The 21,725-nt window shown below is 35.2% G+C and overlaps 1 protein-coding gene and 2 pseudogenes across 2 annotated transcripts; 1 reads left to right on the forward strand and 2 right to left on the reverse strand.

Annotated features, from left to right (window-relative positions):
* Nucleotides 1-1,527: 1,527 nt before the first annotated feature.
* LOC143535569 (multifunctional methyltransferase subunit TRM112 homolog A pseudogene) lies at nucleotides 1,528-2,069 on the reverse strand (annotated as a pseudogene).
* A 1,421-nt stretch (nucleotides 2,070-3,490) lies between these two features.
* Nucleotides 3,491-8,021, reverse strand: LOC143535625 (uncharacterized; annotated as a pseudogene). Its single transcript, XR_013135741.1, has 14 exons — nucleotides 7,511-8,021; nucleotides 7,131-7,443; nucleotides 6,273-6,407; nucleotides 6,090-6,178; nucleotides 5,915-6,007; nucleotides 5,685-5,811; nucleotides 5,526-5,590; nucleotides 5,250-5,424; nucleotides 4,506-4,691; nucleotides 4,379-4,426; nucleotides 4,152-4,298; nucleotides 3,975-4,057; nucleotides 3,722-3,837; nucleotides 3,491-3,639 (listed from the first exon to the last, which is right to left on the reverse strand). The product of XR_013135741.1 is annotated as an uncharacterized LOC143535625 (transcript).
* Nucleotides 8,022-12,585: 4,564 nt separating this feature from the next.
* Nucleotides 12,586-14,862, forward strand: LOC143535570 (parthenolide synthase-like). Its single transcript, XM_077029789.1, has 2 exons — nucleotides 12,586-13,642; nucleotides 14,201-14,862. The coding sequence occupies exons 1-2, from the start codon at nucleotides 12,719-12,721 to the stop codon at nucleotides 14,822-14,824; spliced, it is 1,548 nt and encodes a 515-aa protein (XP_076885904.1). The 5' UTR covers nucleotides 12,586-12,718; the 3' UTR covers nucleotides 14,825-14,862.
* The last annotated feature ends 6,863 nt before the right edge of the window (nucleotides 14,863-21,725 follow it).

Raw genomic sequence — 21,725 nt, forward strand, 5'->3', positions numbered from 1 at the left:
CACTCAATCGTTACTCGATAACTCTTATGCCGTCTACTTTTGATCGACAAACAATTCATCCCATATATGACTCGATGACCCTTGTGTCGTCGACTTTTGGAACACTACCATTATGTCCTACCAGGGTAACAATGAGCTATGAACACTACCTAACGAATTAAGTCTAGCTAGTGTCCTAAGCATTAAAAACTAAATTCCATCTTTTAAAGGACTCGTTTTGACCCATACCCCGCTTCTATCAAAACAGATTTTGACCAAAACCGAAAACAGCATTTGTTTGTTAAGTGGTTTCTGACCCGTCAACTGCACAACCCAATCTGTCCGGTTTAACAGGTATAGCATGCACACATTTACAAAAAAAACTCCAAAGCTAGCAAACTGAAACTAACATGTTTAGAATAAAACTAGCAAAAAAGCCAACAGTCAAACTTAAATTAAAACCTTAGTTCTTAGAGTTTTTTTAAACGAGGTAAAAGAAAGAAGAACTAATTACAGTTAAAAAATGGGTGTTCTTGAGTTTTTTTTAGGATGGAAATGAGAGGAGTAGATGAGTTAGGAAGGATTAAATTAATGTATTTTCTTAATAGGTTATCCTTCTAAAAATGGGATGATTACTAAGGATAACTATTCTTTAACTTTCCTCTAATTTCCTTCCAACTCAAGAACACACCTAATTAAAAAAAATTTCCTGCCCTTTCTTATTATTCCCTCTCCTTTCATTTTCTTTCCTTGGTTAAAAAACTCAAAAACAAGGCGTAAGTACTGCACAAGGAAGCCAACAAATATCAAAACTAGACTTTAAAACATTTCAAAGAGATTGTTCTACTTCTCCATTATGCATCACCTAAATCAGTAAAATCTAAAAATAAATAAATAAATAAAAACTGGTTAAAATCTGAAGTCAGTTAATAATAATTAGGGATGCAAACAGGCCAAGTTGATCAAGAGCTACTTGAGTCCATATCAATAAAAAGCTTGTTTAGTTATTGATCCCTAGCAAGTTTTAAATACTTCTATGTATTAATTTTACATTGCACAACCAAGCTCAAGTCAAGCTTTAGTTCGTTTAAGGTACTACAGGAGCTCAAGCCTAGGCTCGTTAAATAATTGAAAACTTATGTAAACTAACTAACAAATAAAAAACAAGTCCAACCAAGCTTAGGGCCGTTCACAAGCCGAGCAAGGGTAAGTTCAAGCTCGAGCACGAAACTAAACGAGGCAACCTAGCTAGACCCTAGCTCAATTTAAAGTTAAACGAACCTAAAATCAAGTCAACGAGTCGAGCCATGACCCAAGCCGAGCTTCGGACGAGTTTGGCACGGTTACAAAAATGAGTCAACTCAGCTAGGTTGTTTCAAATCAAGTTTTTTTAGATAGTTTTATTCAAGCTTTTATCAAGCAATCCACTATCCCGAGCTTTGAGCCGAGCTTAAAAAACAACTCACAAGCCAAGCTCAAGCTTTAGTAATAATATAAAAAGTCAACTTAGCATAAGTCAAAATTAGTAAAAACATGATCAGCAAATAATAATAGTAACAATATGATTATTTCATAATACCAAAACCCCTAGAAAGTATCCAACCACAAATTACACCAAACCAAACAATAATCAGACCTCATCTTCATGAAGCAGCATATTCGGTATCCCCTTATTAACCGGAAACCTTCGTCCAGTCTCCGGACACACAAGTGCACCTTCTTCAAGGTGCAGCTCAAGCAACGCGTGATGAAACTTCTTCAAAAACTCGTCCGATTCCACCACGGACTGGTCCGGCACCTCGTCCGGAAGCTCAGCGAACCCCATGACCTTTGACCCGTCCACCAGGGCCTTCCAGTCGATCTTCGAAAACATGTTTTTCAGGAAGTCCGGGTTGAAGTCGACTTGCTTGACTACCACGGTTTCCGGTTCGATACGCAGTGGGAAGCCGTTGATTACGCCTTTGATGTTTGATGAGAGCATGTTGTGGGTTAAGAGTCTCATTGTTTACGGTAGTGGTGGTGATTAGGGTTTTGCGGCGGCGATGGTGAAGGAGAAAATTGGGTTTTTAGGGTTTAGAGAGTGGTCAGAGTTTCTGTTTCGTAATTATTTTGGCTTATATAATCAATTTTTTAAAAACTTTTTAAATACTATAAATTAATATCTTTAAATATTTTAAATGTTGTATTTACTCATTTCGTATTTTTTAACGGCCAACAAATAGTGTATTGTCTAAGCCCTCTGTACAGGATGATTCATTGGTAAAAGACTTACTGCCACGTTTCATGCATCTACAATTTCTCTTCTTCCTCTATTGCTCAACCATACAATGACCCCGACAATGTTTCCATCTTTTCGATTGCTTTCACTCATGGTCGGTGTGCTGACATCGTGTGGCGGTAACCAACATTTTCGGACGGTACCAGAGATGCACATGATGGCGGTTTGTCAAGTTGTACTATAAGCATTGTTGTTTATACATTGTAAAAGATTAAAAGAAAAAAAATTAAACCAACACTTTTCACAACTCACATGTGGCTTAGAAACCAATAAATTGTAGCTGTCATCTTATGTTTTGCACACGTGTAAGAAGTTAATAGGTTTATCTTATGAATAATAGAGTTTTATGAGTAAACTGTCATTTTTCATTCACTATATATTATAACTCTAAAACAATACATATTCCTCACATGTGGCTCAAAAAACCAACAAATTGCAACTCTCGTATTATGTCTTACACACGTATAAAAAGTTAATTTGTTTATCTTATGAATAGTAGTTTTTTTGTGAGTAAACTATCATTTTCCATCTACTACATATAACTTTAAACATATTACTTCATAATCTACAATTTTTAATACAACTGTTTCACAAGAAGTGATTTGATGTCAATCCGTCTCACGTATTTATAACACACATAATACATTCAACTAATTGCATTAAATGAGTTAACAAGTCGACACAATATATGGTTTTCAAAACTATGTAGTCTCATAAATTAAATTTCCTCCGGGAGACGAAGCCGCATTTAAAACTTCTACCTTGTTGGCTTCTTATAATCTTAATATTTGTTGACAAAGTTATATAAGTCATGTAAAAAGTTGTGTTATTGAACTAGTTTAAATTTAACCATGTTATATGGCATAATCCATCCGTTAAATATGTTCGTGTTAGAATTTAGGTAAAAAAAATGTGTCATGTTCATGATCACTTGTCATGATAAACGTGTCGCGCACGATTTTTTGCTTTACACAATACTTTATGATATTACATTACAACCTAAAAAAATGAAACCCTCATAACTAGAAAAAAAAAGGTGTTGTATAATAAGTTTTTTTTTAATTTATCCATAAAAGTGTATGCTGCTCCAGTTTTTCCCAGAATCAAAACTATGAATTGAAGCAACATATATAAATAATACAAATATCAAAGACAATATGCAATTTATTGGTACATATATGTGCATATCTTTAAATAAAACTTTGATATATAAAATCATAAAATGAAAGCCATAATGGGAAGATGCTGTATATGTAGTAGAAAGAACCTTTCACATTGCAAGTAAATTTTGAACATCACCATTCACCTCTATATTCTTCCTTCTTCACTTTCATCCTTTTGACTGCCTAATTTGATGATGTCTTCCACATTTATTTTCCCATCTGAAACACACAAACATATTATCAAAACAAAAGTCCAGTTTTATAAAAAAAAGCGCGTATATTATTAAAACATGTCGCAGACCGCTATCTTTAGACAGATTGTTGATAAGCTCTTGAAGCCCCTCCTTGCCCAATGTATCTTTTATGTACATTGCTGCAGATGCAACCTCCTCAGGAGTTACCTTCCCATCATAGTCCCTGTTGCATGGATAACAGCATTATTATTATTATTATTTATTTATTTTAAATTAAAAATTAAAAAAAAGGATAACAGCATTATTTGCATTCAAATAAGTGAAATAAACCAAAAAAATAAAAAAAAATCCAAAACATACCTATCAAGCAGCCGCCACCGGTCCCCAATTTTGGCATCCACGTCATCGATCTCCTTTTCTAGCTTTTGGATCATCGCGTCAACCTTAAAATGAGTAACCAAAAGCAATTGACAAACCGATAATGATTAAAGAACTGTTTGCGAATAATATATGAAAAGCTGAAAACTAGTGGAGGACCTTTTCTATAAGAGATGAAGATAGTTTTTGATCAAGGGCCACCTCAGCAGCATGGTAAGTGTCTGATCTGGCAGCTCGATATGCTTTCTTGGATTCTTCTTCACTATCAGTACCCTCTTTTTCCACCATGCTATTGTACAACTCTATCTACAATCATAAAATCATCATACAAAATGTATACTCGTTACGTAAGTTTAGATAGTTACGAGGGTCGTAACTTTTAATACCTCCTTATTGACGAGTCTCAAGAACTCTTCGCGTTCCCTGCTAACAGACTGAAACGAAACTAATCATGATCATGTTGATTTAAGCAACGAAAAACGGTTTACATAAAAGTTATGAAATAATTCATACAGAAGCTGAAGCTAAAACAGCCAGAGCGCGACTAAGCTCGCTAAGCTGTTCTTGTTTATATGATTTGCTAGAATGTTCTTTTGTTTCTTCTGTGGTGGAAGAAACCATTTCTTCTAAAGCAACATCCTTTTGTTTCTCGATAGAGGCGGCGTGCATTCTGACTTGCTCTGCTTCTTTTTCTTCTTCCTGAAATTGATAATATTAATAATAACGAAATTATAATTTTGTTGTTTTATAGCGTCAAGGGCAGTGGCGGAGCCAGAAATTTTTTACTATGGGTTCAGGATTTTTCGGTTTTCGATTTTTTCCCAACGTCAAAGTTTTGGGCCCGGATGGGTCGGGTCGGTCATTTGGCCAAATAAATAAAACGCAATATTTCTGCAATAACAAAAGTGCATCGTCACCATTAAAATAAAATACACGGTTAATAAAAATGTTTACATGAGTGCTCTAAAATTAAATGGCATGTACTCAAAATATCACAAAAAACGACAACATGCTACTGAAGAAAACGACATTATTCTCTCTCTAAAATTCAAGTTTTTGTTTTTTCACCGGCAAACGGTGAAATGTTTTCGGAAATTTTGTAACACTGGGTTCGCTCGCTGAAAAAGAATGGATTCGCTCGTTAAACCGTACCTATAAGTTATATATAAAACCGAAAATGGACCGGGTTCGGCCGAACCCGGTGAGTTGTATGTGGCTCCGCCACTGGTCAAGGGCAACGAAAAGATATAGACAAACCTTGATTAGTTCCTCTTCTTTTTCTAAGAACTCCAACTTCCGCCTCTTTTCTGCAACCGAATCTTCAGATGGTAAGGCGGTAACTCCAACTGTATCAACCACCTCATCGGGTAATGATGATAGTGTAGCTTGAACCGCTTCCTCTGGTTTGACCTTATCAGACACACTAAAAGCCCTGCAACATGCAATCCAAAGTTCCAAACAAACAGCAATATTATAGATGACTCGACAAATATATAAAAAAGAAAAGATAACAAAATATAATTAGTATTTTACCTAGAAAGAATCAATAATGAAGATGGTACTGAATGGTTAAGGGACAAGTCCAACCAATCACGAATCTACAATAACGAGTATTAGTTTTGTTTTTCAAAAGAATTTAACCGAATTTGTTATGATAATAATTAATAAGTTTATTTGTTATTGCAAAATAACATGTTGCCTCATTTCATCAACCGAGAGTAATCCAAGTAACCCACGGTCACGACACGCTTGACGAAGCTCGTCTTCAGTAAGAGACTCCACACCCTCTGCTTGGATCATCTTGTCATCCTCTTTTATTCTGCAACAATTATCAAAAAAGACCGTGACATTTAATTATTTCTTCTTTAAATTTTACGTATATGAAGAATTTAAGATATGGATATGGTATTCTGGTAACTTACTCGCGTAGTCTCTTTCGAAGCATATAACGCAAATATGCATCTGTTCCATACGGGCTGATGCCCATATATTTGCACATATTCACCAACCGAGGTCTGCAAAAAGAATATCAAAGTACATATAAAAAAAATTACAAAATGCATCCATTGAATAATGTAAATTCCGACAACAACCAACCTACTAATATTATCCAAAGTGAGCTCATCATTGAACAACTTGGCAAATCCTAATATTTCCTCATTGGAAACACGTGCACCACGCCTAACCTAATTATATGTCACATAACATGTATAATATTTAGTACTTTCTCAAATATGTTAACTAAAAGTCTAAAACCAAGAACACTGAAGCCGAAACCACCTTGTTCATAAACTCATCAAGATCTTTTGCGGTTCTCTTTATGTCACCGCTACGTGAGTTTTAAACTTCTTTAGCCATTTCTTGTAGAAACTTTGCATACTCTATCCGTGCATTCAATCTTTTTTTCAAAGCCTCCTGATTAACAAAAGTTACATCAAAAGAATATAAACAAATATCACTGCGGGCGCGCTTGTTTCACAAAATGCGTGGGAATTCAATGGAATTGGAATTAAAATCCCATGACATGGCGTGTTCGTTTCGTTGGAATTGGAATCTTAATTTCATTTTGGTGTGTTCGGTTCAAAGAATTGGAATTGGAATTGGAATTCAATTCCTTCAAATTCCTTTAAATTAAGGAATTTCAAATCCTTTAAAAATGTGGAGTAATTCAAGGTAATTCATTGGAATCTTTTCTTGAGTTTTTTTTTTTTTTTTTTTTTTTTAACGAATAAAACATTTTAGCTTTATTAATTTTTTTGATTTTTATTTATATTTTGAGTTATGAACTTTTTATTATTATTTTTGAATATTTTTTGAGGGGTTTTTGATCTTAATAGAAAAACCCATAATAAAAATAAAAAAATATCATAATGCAAAATATAAATAAAAAACAAAAAATCTAAAAAGACTAGGGCCGTTATCCTTGTTAAAAAAACAAAAAAATAACGAGTCCTATAAACGAACACATTAAAAATGTAATTGGATTTCAATTCCCTCAAATTCCAATTCCTATTGGAATGTTCATATTCCAAATCCAATTCATTCAAATTTCAAATCCTATGCAAATTCCAATTCCGATTCCATTCCATTCCATTCCATGAAACGAACGCGCCCTACAAGTATACAGTTTATCATTACCTGTTCTTTCATCTTATCCTGGAACGTCGATGGCAGCATATTCGGAAACAATTTCAAGAACACCGGCAGCAAGAATTCCATAAACGGAACGATAACAAAAACAGCAAAAGGAACTAGCCTGAATATATCAGCAGTAGTTCTGGTAAGTTGTTGTCTTTCCCGTCTAGTTAGACTTCTTCCGCTGCTTAACTTCAACAGCAACTGAGAGCTTATTCTAACGTCAGCCCAAAGAAGCCTCATACCTAACCAGTAATGCTGAACCGTGATCTTGATTTCATCTTTCCAATGATGCAACTTTATCACCCAATCCTTCCTGTGTCGTATAACGTGAGTAAACCGAAAGGGTATACTAGGAAAACGACAAAAGAAGAATCGTGAACCTGCTCATTGAAGCAATGGTTCTTAGAGTTTGACCGATCCATAAAAGCATACCCTTCACTTTATTCACAATAAATTTAACATCTTTTCCAGATTCTTGAACCTGTTTAGACTTTGCTTTCGCTTTTACCACGCTCAAATCTTCAACCGCTTCGTCACAATCTGCAGGTGAAGCATCCTTTACTTGCTTTTGTGGAACCGCGGATGAATATCTTACAAATTCCGCTACCATAAACGGTGTCTGAAAATTCATGAAACCACTAGAAGGAATCCTGGACACATTTTGAGTAATATATTCTCTCACAGAAAAAATAAATTTATTATTGGTTCTATTTACAGTTGGATGAGTATGCGGTGATCCTGTAAGGTCAGAGTGTAAAAATCCTTGCAGAAAGTATGCAGGTTGCTTTAAGGAATTGAAGGTATATCTTTTTCTTCTGAGTATTAATCCAGAAGCCATTTTCGAAACGTTAATTACAATGCTTCATACAATCACAAGCACCTAGAGGAATACATTATGATATATTTGAATTCTAGTAGCAATATATTATCATGTCCTTGCATTCATTTAGAATCATTGGAAACCTGAAATTAAAACACACAGTATATGGCAATAAGTCAAAATAATGCTGAAAGCCAACACTCCAGAAGAACAAGAATGGTTTAAACGAGCTGAGCCCGGCTCGTTTTGACTTACGAGAGCTCGAGTTCAGCTCGTTTTCTAAAGCTCGAGCTCGTCTCGTGACTCGTTTTCTCAAGCTCCGGCTCTGCTCGATTATTGTTTATTAGTTAATATTAAATAATCAATATACATTTTTAATTATTGTATATATATTTTGAGGAAAACCTTAAAAGAGCCTAGCTTGGCTGAGTTGGCTCAAGTTGACTGGGTAGTGTGGAAATAATATATAGAATTCCAATACAGTTAAAAACTTGAAAAAAAAATACACAAGGAACGCTAAGACTCAACGAACCTAAATGATCTTCTGATACGAGGCTCAAGCGCGGGTCGATAACTAAACGGCCTTTATTGAATCCAAAAACAAATGTTAACTAGATACATGTAAAACATAAGAAACCAAATGATGTGAGTTGAAGAAACAGATAAAGTTATTTGTATTTGAGAGTAGTATACAAATACATACACACGCGCAGGATCAAATGGAAGTCAAATTTGAAGACCCGTGGATTGTGTGGGATCTCATCGGAATCAATAAGAAGATTCTGTAGAAAAGGATAGAAGATACGTATAGTGTTTCCTCGATGATTCCAGATTGTTAGTTTCAAGTTTAAGCCCAAGCATATGCTCGTTGCTAAATTATTATTCATTTAACTTTAACTAAATCAACAGACATTATTATAGAACAAAAATTATTAAAATAAATTATTACATTGTTTATCCGGCAAATTTGCTAACTTGTTTAGATCAAGGTTGCCAAAGTCGCTAAGCGGGCCTTAAGTAGCTGACTGAGAAGTTGGGTGTACTCCGAGTACCCGGGGAGTACTCGGACATGATAAATATAAAGAAAAATTGCTTTTGGATATCATATATATATATATATATATATATATATATATATATTGGGGAAGGCTAATGTACAAATGAAATTAACGTGCTAAACGTGAGAATCAAGTAGAGTAGTAATTGTGTAATTACATTATACAATAATAATCATAGAGTAATTACATAATTACTCTACTTGTATATATAATTACTCTACTTGATTCTCACGTTTAGCACGTTAATTTCATTTGTATTTGATCCAAGCCCTATACATATATATATATATAGAAATTAACGTGCTAAACGTGAGAATCAAGTAGAGTAATTATCTATATATATATATATATATATATCTATACTATATATAAAGCATGAGTGAGGGACCTCTTAATTTTTAAGAGGTACCAAACTTGTTGCTTTTAATACAAACTATAATGCATAATATTAACACAATTTATGGGTAATTTTGTCTTTTGATAATTTTGTCTTTTAGCAAAACAAATGTTGATTTTTAATCTATTCAAATATAATTACAAGTTTGGTCATTTCACTATAATCACATTTTGTTAAGTTATATAATAGTTACATATATACCCCTTATTTTAAACCAACTACCCCAACGATGTTTAAACGTTTATAACATTTTCATACGCTAATATTTTTTAAAAAAACATTATACCATAAAAACAAATATTTTATTCTCTTTAATTTGAGTATGGTATTTCTATATATATTTTTTTCATTTTAAAAAACTTAACATGTTACATGATTACCATTAAAGACCGGCAAACGAATCGGACGGGTTCATTCGTTCGAGTCATGGATCTAAAAGGTTAAGGTTTGAATGGGTCGATGCAAAAAAGGTTAATTTGGTTTGGGTTGGGACGTGTTTGGGTTGAAAGGGGTCAAGTCATAACGAAATTCGGGTTAGAACAGTGTAAAGCAGAACGAGTTGCGGGTCAAGACAGGTTCAATGTAGCGTTACGTACGCACCGACATCTGATTGTGTGCGTGCATTCGTTGTGTGACGTGTATACTAACACCGGTTAATATCCAATGCCGCAATACGAACATACTATCTTCGGTTTACGTTCGTACTATTGTGAAGTCACGCACATACAGACCAGTATCACCGGTTACGCATATGATGTCATGTTTGCGTACATACCAGCTGCATTGCACGGGCACGCATGATGCATGTGCGCGTGTAGTATTAGTATAAAATATGATGGATGGAATGATTTGCTTTTCCACAATATCGTGTTTTAAATTTATAAAAGTGATTTCTACAAAGACTAAACACACACAAAATAAGCAAGTGTACCTATCGTATATGTAGAATAGTATTGGTAAGAACCAAGTATCGATCCGTGGACACAAAGGTTTCTAATAATAAATCGTTGTTTTACTTCAATCGGAGGTTTTAATCATTTTGGGGTTAATTTTTGAACTTTTTATAAAATATAAATACTTAAATATAATATATAGGTGACCAAGACAAGAGATTCTAAACGAGTTGTTCAATTATGCGAAGGTAACCATCTAAGATCAAGAATCCACTCCATTTTAGCATTGATAATTAATATGTAGACATGTTTTAAACTTGCCGTAGCAATATATGATAGATAGCTCATTAAACCTTAAGTGAGCATCTTTGACACTAAGGAGATGGTATGCGCGTTTTAAAGTTCACCCTTTCCTAATGTCATATCATCTCAATGATGTCAATTTAAGTTGGCAAGTAGTTTCGTAAAGTAGAAAGATTATGATTGACTTCGATTTCTCAAATATCAATTCTAACAACTTCGGGTGGTTGTAGTTCATCACACAACCTCCCCTTGGTTAATTTATGTTGGTTATAATTACACATTTTGTTAACATATGGTTTCTTTAACTAATTTGATATCCTAAGCAAAGCCATTTTCGGATTACTAAGGTTTATAAAAATACACCATAACTTATATCTCATCATTTCTAAGTACAATATAAGGATCCATGTTTCGATAATGTATCAAAGTATTTCTATCTTTCAAGAACATGAATCGATCATGAATGATTGCCAATAATTGACAACCACCAACTTTGAATTAGTGATTTAAGATGGTGAAACATTTCTCATCAAAAGATAATTGTAATATAACCATGTACTTTACTAGACTACATCGCATGTCTTGATTAATTATCAAGTAAAACAAAGCTTCTTCATAGATTTTAGATGGTAAAAGGAGTTTAGATGATTGATAATAACAAATACATGATTAAACTTGGAACAATCTAACCAAATGTAGATGAATCTTTCTTCTTAATGATGGTAATGATGGTTGATGATGATGATTAGTGGTGATGACCTCAAAGCCTTCAAACTCTTCACTAGATCTTCAAAGTGAGTGTTAGTGTGTGTTTTTATAAGTGAAAACCGGAGAGAATCCTTTTCAAGGCACACCAAATGAGTGCAACATGATCCACTATTTATAGGCAATCTGGAGAGTGAGGCACGGCCCCGTGCTTGATGGGCACGCCCCCGTGCATTTTTATAACATGTGCCAGATTTGTTGTCTTTTATGTGAGGTGACCACGGCCCCTTGCTTCCTGAGGCACGCCCCCGTGCTTTTTAGTGACATGTGCTAATTATTTTTGTCGTTTCTGGAAGGTAGGCACGGCTCCGTGCTTCCCGAGGCACGCCCCCGTGCTTTTTAGTGACATGTGCTATTTCTTTTTGTCGTTTATGAGAGGTACGCACGGCCCCGTGCTTCCAAAAGCACATGCCCGTGCCCAGCTGTTCACTATTTTGTCTTTTCTTGTAGATTTTTTTGTCTTTTCTGAAAATTGACCAGAAGCACGGCCCCGTGCTTCCAAAAGCACAGCCCCGTGTTTTCAAAAGCACAACCCCGTGTTTCCAAAAGCACAACCCCATGTTTCCTGAAGCACAGCTCCATGTTTTGTTGTTTTCTTTGTTTTTTTCTTTGGCCTTTCATTCGTTTCTTCGTTTGAGGCTTGGATTCACCTGAAAATATATTTTAACATGATAAGTAGTTATTTTAACTATATTATATGATAGAAGTTGCAGTTTTTAGAGATTATTTGATGCTAAAAAGATGTAGATTTTTATATACATCAACGCAACTAGTATATATAAGTAGAGTAATTATATAATTACATCATAGAGTAATTACATAATTAATCTACTTGTATATATAATTACTCTACTTGATTCTCACGTTTAGCACGTTAATTTCATTTGTACGTTAACCTTCCCCATCATATATATGTCGAATATCATAAATTTACTAATATTTACAACAAAATAGGTAAAGATCAATATAACTAAGATAAATACATTTTTAAGTAATAAATTATTCTAAAAATTATTAGTCATTAAGGAAAAAAATGATTTATTTGTTTAATTTTCAAAGCAACTACAGTAGGTATATCCGTATATAACCAAATTAAATATTTCAACAAAATCATTATTTCACAAATACCGCAAGTTAGGTCTTTTTTTTTATTATTTAAAGTGATATAATATACTCCGTATTAAAATAAGATATCATTAATATAAAAATCAATACCAGGCAAGGCTAACAAAATGAAAGTGACACCGCCAGCCAGCTTATATCCAGCCTTTAACAATCCATAGTTAGCAAACAATTTCATATATATCTTTACAAATAGTAGCTGAAACGGGGAAAAACCGGCCAACGAGCTGATGGAGTTCTTCACGCTCTCTCCTTCATGGCTTCTTACAACAACATTAGGTTTGTTCATGCTATGCATGTTTCTATATGCTCTAAGATCAATTAGGTCATCCAAGGCAGCCACTTATAAGCTTCCTCCAAACCCTCCAACGTATCCCATAATTGGAAACTTGCATAACCTATTAGGTAAATCTCGCCACCAAGCCCTTTGGCAACTTTCCAAACAATATGGTCCCATTATGCAACTCTATATTGGTTCAAAACCCTTTGTTATAATCTCCACCCCTTCCTTAGCCAAACAAGTCTTAAAAACTCATGATAACATATTTTGTTCCCGTCCATCGTCCAAGGCCGCTAGGCGGCTAACTTACGACTACTTGGACCTCGCTTTTTCCCCTCAAAGCGATCATCGAAAGGAGAAGCGCAAGATTTTGGTGTCAGAGTTCTTGGGTCCCAAAAGAGCGAGATCGTTTAATCATGTGTTGGTGATGGAGATTGAGAGCATGGTTAACGTTCTATCGTTAAAATCGTCGAAGGAAGAGGTAAACCTAAGTAAGATGTTGTTAGCAATGGTGAAGGAGGTGGTGTGTAAAGTCGGGTTCGGTAAGAACTATAAGGAAGAGCCGATTAAGGGTACTTCATGGGAAGAGATTCTTGATGAAGCTGTGGTAATGTTGGATGGATCATTTAGTGATAGTTTTCCATGGTTTGGTGAAATTTTCGATATACTAAGTGGTTGGAACCGAAAACTGGAGAAATGTTTTCGCAATCTTGATGCCTACATCCAAATGATTGTGGATGATCATAACAGTCATAGGATTGAAGATATGAGTGAGGATGAAAAGGATTTTGTTCATAGATTAATCGAGTTATCTTCCATGGAGAATGCTTCCAATTGTCAATTAACTAAAGATGACATGAAAGCGCTTATAATGGTAAACAGTTTTTTTTCAAATATCGTTTGTAGAGTGCTTACGCGACTGCTATATATGTTATGGGTTTGCATCAAATACAAATGAAATTAGCGTGATAATTGTGAGAATCAAGTAAGTAATTATATATATACACGTAGAGTAATTATGTAATTATATCATAGAGTAATTACATAATTAGCACGTAATTCATAATAATATGTTTTACATAATTAGTCTACTTGATTTTTATAACTAGCACGTAAATTTCATTTATACATTGACTTATTTTATTTCATATAAAGATAAAAACATAGTTTTACATAATTAAAGCTTTTAAAACATATTATTATGGTTGACTTTTAACTCAACTCCCTTATCACTTTTAAACGTCAACAATGTGTACATGCGTTAATTTGACTATGATATCGTTATGTTTACAGTATTTTATTTAAACTTAATTATGATGTTGTTATAGGTTTTTTAGTTAGAAAAGAAATTAACATGTTACGTGATTACCGGCCGGTGTTCCTCACCGCATCATGCATCCCTCCTGTATGACTAATTGAAATGAATTTTCAGAATGTATTCACCGGCGGAATTGATACAACTGTTTCGGCAATGGAATGGGCGATGTCCGAGATTGCTAGAAGTCCAAGAGTGATGCAAAAGTTGCAAACCGAAATCCGAAATTGCACAGGAAAAATACAAAAGGTAAACGAACTGGACATCACAAAAATGACATACTTGAAAATGGTGGTGAAAGAGGCACTACGATTGCACTCGCCTGCCCCATTGTTAATCCCACATGAATGCTCGAGCCATTGTCAAATCGGTGGGTACGATGTCTTTCCTGGGACAACCGTGGTCATCAATGCATGGGGGATAGGGAAGGATCCAAGCACTTGGGGAGAGAATGCTGGTGAGTTCTATCCTGAACGATTCGAGGAACTTGATGTTGATTCTGGTGGTGGAAGTTTTGAGATGGTTCCGTTTGGATGGGGGCGGAGATCTTGCCCAGCTATGAACACGGCTCCAATAACTGTCGAGTTGGTGATCGCAAACCTTCTTTACTGGTTCGATTGGGAGCTTCCCGACGGTTTGAAGAACGAAGATTTGAACATGGAAGAGGATGGTTCGTTAATTATCCATAAGAAAGTTTCACTATGCCTTGTTCCGATCAAACATATTTGGGAAGACAAGTAATATACGGTAAAACCAGCAACAACCTAGATATTGGCCTTTGGTAACTCTAATGATAAACCTATTGTAACTTGTAAGTTGGTTATTGTAGTAATGAACCTATGCATGAATGACACAAGCATGCACAAATGTTGTAAGCCCCTCCCTGTATTTTGTTTTTGTTTTTGTTACTGTGAATGTGTAATAAATATTGTAAAAGGTTACACCTGTTATTATTTTTCGTATTTGGTCCAAAAACTTTTAACGATTTTTAGGGACGCTCTTGATCGAGTTACACAACTAGAATTTAAATGGAGATATATTGATATTATTTTGTAAAGGTATAGGCTATTCACACACCATATTGTTTATTTGGACACCATTTGCGTCTATACAGCTCGTACAGGGGCTATACAAGCCGTATAGGTGCAAAATTTTGTCTTTTTGTGTTGGAGAGTGTCAGGTTTTTGAAGCCTATACGGCCCGTACGTATAGACTGGAAAAGTTATCATTCGTACATTAGTTAGTCATGCATGTGAGGGCTATACAACTCGTATAGCCCCTATATAAACCTTATAGAGTTCTTAATACATCACAGTGGTGGTGTTCGAATATAACAAACCTTTTGTAAATTTGTGGTATCTGGTGGGTGAATCCATTTTTGGGTTGAAAACTATACATAGAATTTAGCAAGAATGAATGTCCCGCTAAAAGTTAAAACTTTGGTGTGATGGTAATCAATGGGTTGTCTGAAGGAAAAATCAAACACGAATTTTGGAGCCACCCTATTACGACTTTTTTTTCTTTCTTTTCATTAAGTTCTTTTCATTAAGTTGTGTATTTAGTGACGGAGTCAGAATATTTACTTTATATATGGAAACGTGTATTTCGGTGTTCGAATATCTAATTAATTGTTATCAGAATTTATTATATGATAGATAGGATCGGGTCATGTAATAAAAGACAACGACTTAAAAAATGTACGTCGTCATTGGAAAATGACAATATTGAAGGTCGCAAGTTTGATGTTACTCATTGGTCAACTTCAATAAATTAATCGACTTTTACGTTTAGTACTTAGGTTAAACAATTGAAGTAATAGTTATTGAAAAAAGAAAAAGAAGCTAAATTTGTTTTTTTAATTGGTAAAACTTTGAGCTTACTAAGAAAAAATGAGTAGGTTTTTTTATTTTGGAAATAAGAATGATGGCTTGATTGGTTAAATTTCAACAATAACGTTTTTATTTTATTTAAGGTTTTATAAAATAAAAAATACTTATTAAATCTTTTTATGACCAACTGCAGGTTCAAATTTTATTTCATAAACTAATGAGTTCGTTCGTTAAAAATGACAAAGTTCGTTTGAAATTATCGTGTTATATGATACTAACCACATGCTCATCGTAGATATGATACGCTTATTGACCCTATTTATCAAGATTATTTTGGTTTTTGCATGATTTAAACAACTATTGTCACCTTGTATGTCGTGATCACTTTGGCATATAGATCAATGAGCATCCAAGTCATGTTTATGTCGATAGATTTGATTTCCTTTTCAATTGCTTCTTTCCATTGTCAACTGGTTATTACTAGTAGCTTCTTGCTAGTTCCTTGGTTTATTATCGACAAACACTAGGTCTTCATTGTTGCATATGCATCATCAAGTGATCTGAATCCTCAATTTAGTGTTCGGTCATAACTCAATGAGCTTCCGATGCATGCTCTAGACAAGCTTGATCGAAGATCTCTAAACATAATTGGGAAGACTGTCTAATTAATAAATAATAATGAACTTATGGTAAGTTGATTTACTATAATAATAATGAACATATATATGCACGAATGACACGAGCACACACGAATGTTGTAAGAACCTCCCTGTTTTTTTTTGTTTTAAAGTTTATATTACTGTGATCATTTAATAAATAAACAAAAAGTTACACGTTATTCTGTAGCATTGTATATTACGCATCGGGAAATTAAATGGAGATGATTTATTGATATTATCTTGTGAATTTGTGGAGGCCGGTGGGTGAATTTATTTTTGGGCTGACAACTATATAGCAATATTAATGAATGCCTCGCCAAAGTTTAAAGTTTTGTGTAATGGAAGTCAATTGGTTGTCGAAAATTCGAGAACCCTATTTTCAACGATCAAGAAAATATAATTTATCACGCAAAATATGGGTTTTATAGCAAGTTACTAGTTAACCATTTACTTGTATAATGGATGTCTCGTTTAGATAGAAGATGATCAACTCTTTGACCGACTATAATATTTTTATTTTTGGATGGGTGGAAAGAATTATGTATGGATCTAATTAACAAGGGTTTCCTCTCGTGGATTTTGGGAGTAGTGGTTTTACGGTCGGTTATGCGGTTTTAAAAGTTACTTCATGCAAGATGATTAAAAATGAGAAGGCGTATCATGACAACCAATAAGTATTTATATCTTTTGTATTTGACACTTTTCGTTTCCTCGCGCCTGAAACTGTAAAGCTACTTAGCCTAGTCAAACGGGTCATGCATAGTAATGTTATGACATCAAAATCTATTAATGTAGTTTTTAAAATATTGAGTTTTTTAATTCAAAAAGGAAGTAGTGGTGCAGCTTGTTGCCCGGTTACTTTCTGTTTCAATGTAAACACTTTGATTAATACATTTTGCACATCCACACCCGATTAATAGATCCCCCCCCCCTACAACAAATGAAAATTAAATTCACGCCACCATTCCTATGTTAGGCCGGGCCATTTTGAACGATTGTTCAACAACAAAATGCTAAGAGCTTATATTTCAAGTCCCGTATCGATAATTAACACACGAATTAAACGAATCACTCTCGTTTATATTAATCAGAAAATATAACTCTAAAACTGATTACAAACTCTCAAACCCTAACTCGGTTTGACTCTTGATGAACCCTAACTCGGTTACATCTAGATGAACCCTAACCCGGTTACATCTCGTGTGTCTCTCCAGATGAACCCTAACTCAGTTTCATCTCACACTACACATGTTCTATAATATCTAACATGATGAACCCTAACTCGGTTACATCTAGATGAACCCTAACCCGGTTACATCTCGTGTGTCTCTCCAGATGAACCCTAACTCAGTTTCATCTCACACTACACATGTTCTATAATATCTAACATGACATGTTTATATAGACTAACTTAACTTGCTAGCCAAGACATTACCTATTATAATTACAATACAATTAGAAAACATAACGCAATTAGGAAACTAAACCAACTATGACCTACTTGTCAATATTGGTCCTTCAAGTTTACCGACTTGTAACTTGGAGTCCGAAATTACTTCCAACAATCACCCCCTAATTTCTGACTCAAAATTGGTAGCTCTTCAACCCTGAGCGTGTCTCTTTTGCCCTGTTTGATTTGACCCATGAACTTGACCTTCTCAGTTTTCACAACCATCTTGTCCTTGATCTCCCGGGAACTTTTTTTGATCCATATATGTGTTCTTCGGCTCCCCCGAACTCGACTACCTCTGTGACCCTGTCCCCGACCATTTACTCGGTCGTGCGAACAACAATCTTCTTGATCTTCTTAGTGAGCACCCTGTTCGATCCAACATATCATCAAACCCTTAGGTCTGAACATAACTCGTTCAACCCAAATAGAAACACACTCCGATTGAACATGCTCCGTCCAATCCAAATAATAACCCGGTTTAACCAATTTGTTTAACCGATAAAAATAATTCAAGCTTGTAAAACCAAGAAAACAAAAACAAACCAACTTGTTTAATTTTTTCTTGAATTCCTCGTTAGAACCCAAACAAGCTTCTTCACTTTTTGTATTTTTCTTTTTTCTCCTTTAGTTGCTTAATATATTTGTTCCTTAATTCTAGACTTTACTTCAAAGAGATACGAGAGGAAGTAAAAGTCAAAAAAATCTTTTTCCTTAATATCACCTTTTTCAAAGATTTGCAGCATCCAACTTTAACAAAGTAGAACCCGATCTTCTTGTTCATAAAATCTTTGCCTCTTGAATAATAAAGAAAGACGCCGCTGATTTCAGAACTTCGATATTCGTCTTAACAGCCGCTTGCTGTTTCTGTATGCCGACCACTGACTCAACAAAACATTCCGTATCGATCACCGTAACAGGTCCGAACGTGAAAAGCAACTTCAGTTCGGAAACCCAACTTGGTTTCGATGTGCGCCGATAATAGCTCTTACTCAAGCCACCGCTCGCACCAACCAATTATCGATTTCTTGAACTTGGCTCTGATACCAATTGAAGTTTGGTGACTAGGATCGATAAACACAAAACCGAAAAGTTTAGATCATAAGCTCGATCTTTGTAATTCTCATTAACTCGATAATTACAATTCTTAAACTCTTAATGATATAACCCATAAGCTCGGGTATATATACTAGATTACTAGTTTAGATTTCAAAACCCCAACTAGACTAGAATACAAATATCATATTCATATTCAAATACTAATTGGTAAAAACAAATCTAAATAATAATTAATAAATAAATTCCTTGTCCAAGTCACTGGCTCGATTTGTTCACCAAGTAATTTATTCCATGTAAATCAAGTTACGTGCTCAACTTGATAAACAAGACACGAACTCATCATAGGCTCGATGAGTCCGCCCAACCCGCCTCATTGACTCGAGGACGGAAATTAAGTCCAACAATATTTCACCAATTGTTCCACGAATATTAACCGGCATCCTTTCAAATACCACCAAGTTTCTAGCTTTCTGTATACACGAAAATGTTATGAGGCAAATAATATGGATCGCTTTTGCTTTTCGAGTGGGGGAAAGACGAGTACTTAAGAAGCTCCAACAAATCCCGGGTTTAGAACGCGTGTATAATGATGGAAATTTACACCAATTGGCAACGGCACTCCACACTAATTGTGCATTAAAGGTAGTTCGTTGCTTCATCGTCGACAAATTCTTCAATTAATTTGATCTTTAATCACTTGTGTTTATCTTCTAACTACCTTTCTTTTTAGCAAGTATAATCGATAGCTGCATATACTGAAAGGTTTCATCTATGGATAAAGGAAGCTTCCAAGGCCGGCTATGAGGCAGGGCCGGATGGTCGGCCGACCCTGGCCCAACCGATGAGTGAGTGTAAAAGAATGTGTTTTTTAATGTCTAATATCGTGTGTTTTAGTTATTTGTATATATCAAACACAATTCTTTGAGATCTTTTATGTTTGTAGGTGTTTCGTTCTTAAAACAAGTTTAAAACGTTTATTATAATCGTGCCATTTTTAAATTGTTATTATTACATACTTGAGCTTAATAACTTTTGAAATTAGATAATAAATAAGAAACATAAAGACAAAAAGGAAAGAAACTAAGTCACAGTTCGTGACTTTGAATTACATTTAAAGAATATTAGACATAATTATTATCTAGATTTAATACATGTGTTTGTTTTCATCTTGTGTGCTGAAGAAACGTGGATCGGCTCACTGGTAGACGATCAACTTTCCTCGGGTATGAGTATGCTATTTCACCGATGGTTCTCCGGAGTATGGATTCTTCCACCTACAAAATGAACAGCACCGTAAACTTACCCATCAGAAAAGGACAGAGGGGTCCTCTTTGGGGTAACCCTCCGGTGTGAGAATAAGAGATTGTAGGAGAAGATAATAATCTGAGAGTAAGGAATTGGAATGTATTTTCTAGCTTGTTGTTGCTTACTCTTGCTTACCTCTCCTTGTGGAGGTGGTGTGGTATTTATAGTGCTAGGGTTTTCAATGATTGGGCTCAGACTCAATTAGGGCCTTTTTGGCCTCCTCCTATTGCTTTGCGCCACGTGTCCTTAGGACACCTGGTGCTTTTTTATTGATTATTCTCTGACCCAGGTATTTTACCTGACCCATGTGCAATCACGTGGTAGCACATGGGTTTTGTTGCTTTTTTATTGATTATTCTCTGACCCAGGTATTTTACCTGACCCATGTGCAATCACGTGGTAGCACATGGGTTTTGCTGAGTTGTCCACCTTTCATTGGCAGCTGTCAACATCAGCATATTCTTATTTCTTAAAGGATACCTTCTGGAAGGTTGTCTGACGTGCACAATCAAGGTTGTCCTTATCCTGACTTGGATAAGGACGAGGTTGATTATGTGCATGTGTGATATGCGCCTATCCTGAGGATGCGCAAGGTCTTCTCTTTATTCTCACGCGCAGATGTTTCATGCGCAGATGTGATATGCACAAGCATATGTAATATGCGCCACGCGCGGATGCGCCACGCGCAGATGTGATATGCGTGAGCATGTGTGATATGCACCATGCGCATAGGTTTTGGCTTTGTGCCTTCATAATATCTTGATTTCAAGCCTCTTGTCTATATCTTGTGGGTTGACCCGCCTCGCTCGATGTTGAGGCGGGTACATACCTCTTCATGTGCATCGTGTGCAGGAAACAAGTGAATACAAAATAAGATGATTGAAGTTAAATAGGACCAGAAGTCCAGAACTACAAAGTGGAAGCTTACGCGAGGAATTTAAAAGAAACCGAAGTGGGCTATCTTTAATTGGATGCACAATTTAATTATGTGGCCTAGACTTAAATTATAGTGTTGCCCACCCCAATTTAGAGGGCAGGGGATTTTTCTTGGGACGACTGTTTTGGAGGAGCGCAAGAAGGCAGCGGCCTTTGGTAGCTAAACCGGTTTAATCGTATTTGAGAAGTTATGACCTGTATAAAGCTAAAACGTGTTAAATGAATGAGAGTTTACCATTTAAAAATCAAGCAATTTGGTATCTCCATAACGCTATGTGTAGTGGATAGGCTACAAAATTGGGTGAACTGTGCCATGTGACGCCTCCAGTGTTAAACGTGTCCAACACCAAACCAGATTGAAGGCTCCTAGAATATTGGAGAATAATTAATATAATAATTAGTTT

This window comes from Bidens hawaiensis, unplaced genomic scaffold (genome assembly GCF_021521415.1).
Source record: "Bidens hawaiensis isolate Kalapana, Puna unplaced genomic scaffold, B.hawaiensis_p1.1 tig00010569_1, whole genome shotgun sequence".
Taxonomy (NCBI): Eukaryota; Viridiplantae; Streptophyta; class Magnoliopsida; order Asterales; family Asteraceae; genus Bidens; species Bidens hawaiensis.

Coding starts and splice junctions, on each gene's coding strand:
- LOC143535570 (XM_077029789.1), top strand. CDS start 12,719: ATGGAGTTCTTCACGCTCTCTCCTTCATGGCTTCTTACAACAACATTA. Junction 13,643..14,200: donor ACATGAAAGCGCTTATAATG/GTAAACAGTTTT, acceptor ATGAATTTTCAG/AATGTATTCACCGGCGGAAT.